General features: G+C 48.2%; 1 protein-coding gene across 1 annotated transcript in view; it reads right to left on the bottom strand.

The window, feature by feature from the left end:
• The window catches only part of LOC102810954 (cytochrome b5-like), a 32,397-nt gene that overhangs the window by 30,399 nt on the left and 788 nt on the right, over positions 1-1,210 (bottom strand). The window contains exon 2 of the mRNA XM_006874531.1: positions 1,130-1,206. Within this exon, the coding sequence (XP_006874593.1) occupies positions 1,130-1,206 (77 nt within the window). The remainder of the gene's footprint in view (positions 1-1,129; positions 1,207-1,210) is intronic.

The raw sequence follows: 1,210 nt of genomic DNA on the forward strand, positions 1-1,210 counted from the left end.
AGAAAAAGAGGAAGACCCCAACGAGATGGATTGGCCAGGTGGCATCATTGATGGACTCAAGTGTGGCAGCGGTAGTGAGGTTGGCCCAGGATCGGACGTTGTTTTGTTCTGCTGTGCATGAGGTCACTATGAGTCGGTTCCGACTCGATGGCACCTGACAACAACAACAATATGACATGGAGTCGGTACTGACTCATAGAGACCCAGCACTGGGTTTCTGAGGGTGTAAATCTATGGAAGCAGAAAGCCTCATCTGTCTCACAAGGAAAGGCTGGTAGTTTCGAACTGCTGAGCCTCAGGGTGATCTGAAGCCCGATTCATAACCGCTACCGCACCAGAGCTTCTTATGTAAGACCCTGTATAGGGTTTATGAGGAGCAGCTGGTGAGCTTGAACCGCCAACTTTGCAGTTCAAAGAGCTTTTCAGTCTGGCGAATTAACACACAGCACCACACCAGGACGACTCTGTATATATATATATGTTTTTATGTGTTCTGGATTCGGTTCCGACCCAGAGACCCTATACAGGATTTCCGAGGCTGTAAAAATTCACGGGAGCACAAAGCATCATCTTTCTATCATGGCAGAGCTGGTAGTTTTTGACCGCAGACGGTGACATTCGCAGCCCGATTCATAATCAGTATGCTAATAGAGCTCCATACGTACATATACATATACATATATATTCATAGTCTTGCTGTGTGGCTGTGGTTTACTGTGCTAGGCTGCAAAGCCGTTTGAACTGTACGGTTGGTAGTTCAAGCTCACCAACTGCTCCTAGGAATCCAAATATACAGTAGGTACATGAGGAGCGCTGTTAGGCACTGGATTTATAAGGAGCTCTGGTAATGTAGTTGTTAAGAATCTGGATGAAACCTTACAGTCAGCAGTTCGAATCCACCAGTCACTCATTGGGAGAGATATGAGGCTTTCTGCTCCCATAAAGATTTACAGCCTCAGAAACCCTGTACAGGGCCACTATGGGTCGCACATGATTCCATGGCACAAAACAATAACAACAGGGTTTCCAAGGAGCAACTAGTGAACTTGAACCGCCAACCTTGCAGTTAAGATGGCTTTGGAGTCTGGCCAAATAACCCACAGCCCCACACCAGGACTCCTAATCTCACTCTCGCTCAGACGCTCGCTCAGACGCTCGCTCAGACGCTCGCTCAGACGCTCGCTCAGACGCTCGCTCAGACGCTCGCTCA

Source organism: Chrysochloris asiatica, unplaced genomic scaffold (assembly GCF_000296735.1).
Source record: "Chrysochloris asiatica unplaced genomic scaffold, ChrAsi1.0 scaffold00282, whole genome shotgun sequence".
Taxonomy (NCBI): Eukaryota; Metazoa; Chordata; class Mammalia; order Afrosoricida; family Chrysochloridae; genus Chrysochloris; species Chrysochloris asiatica.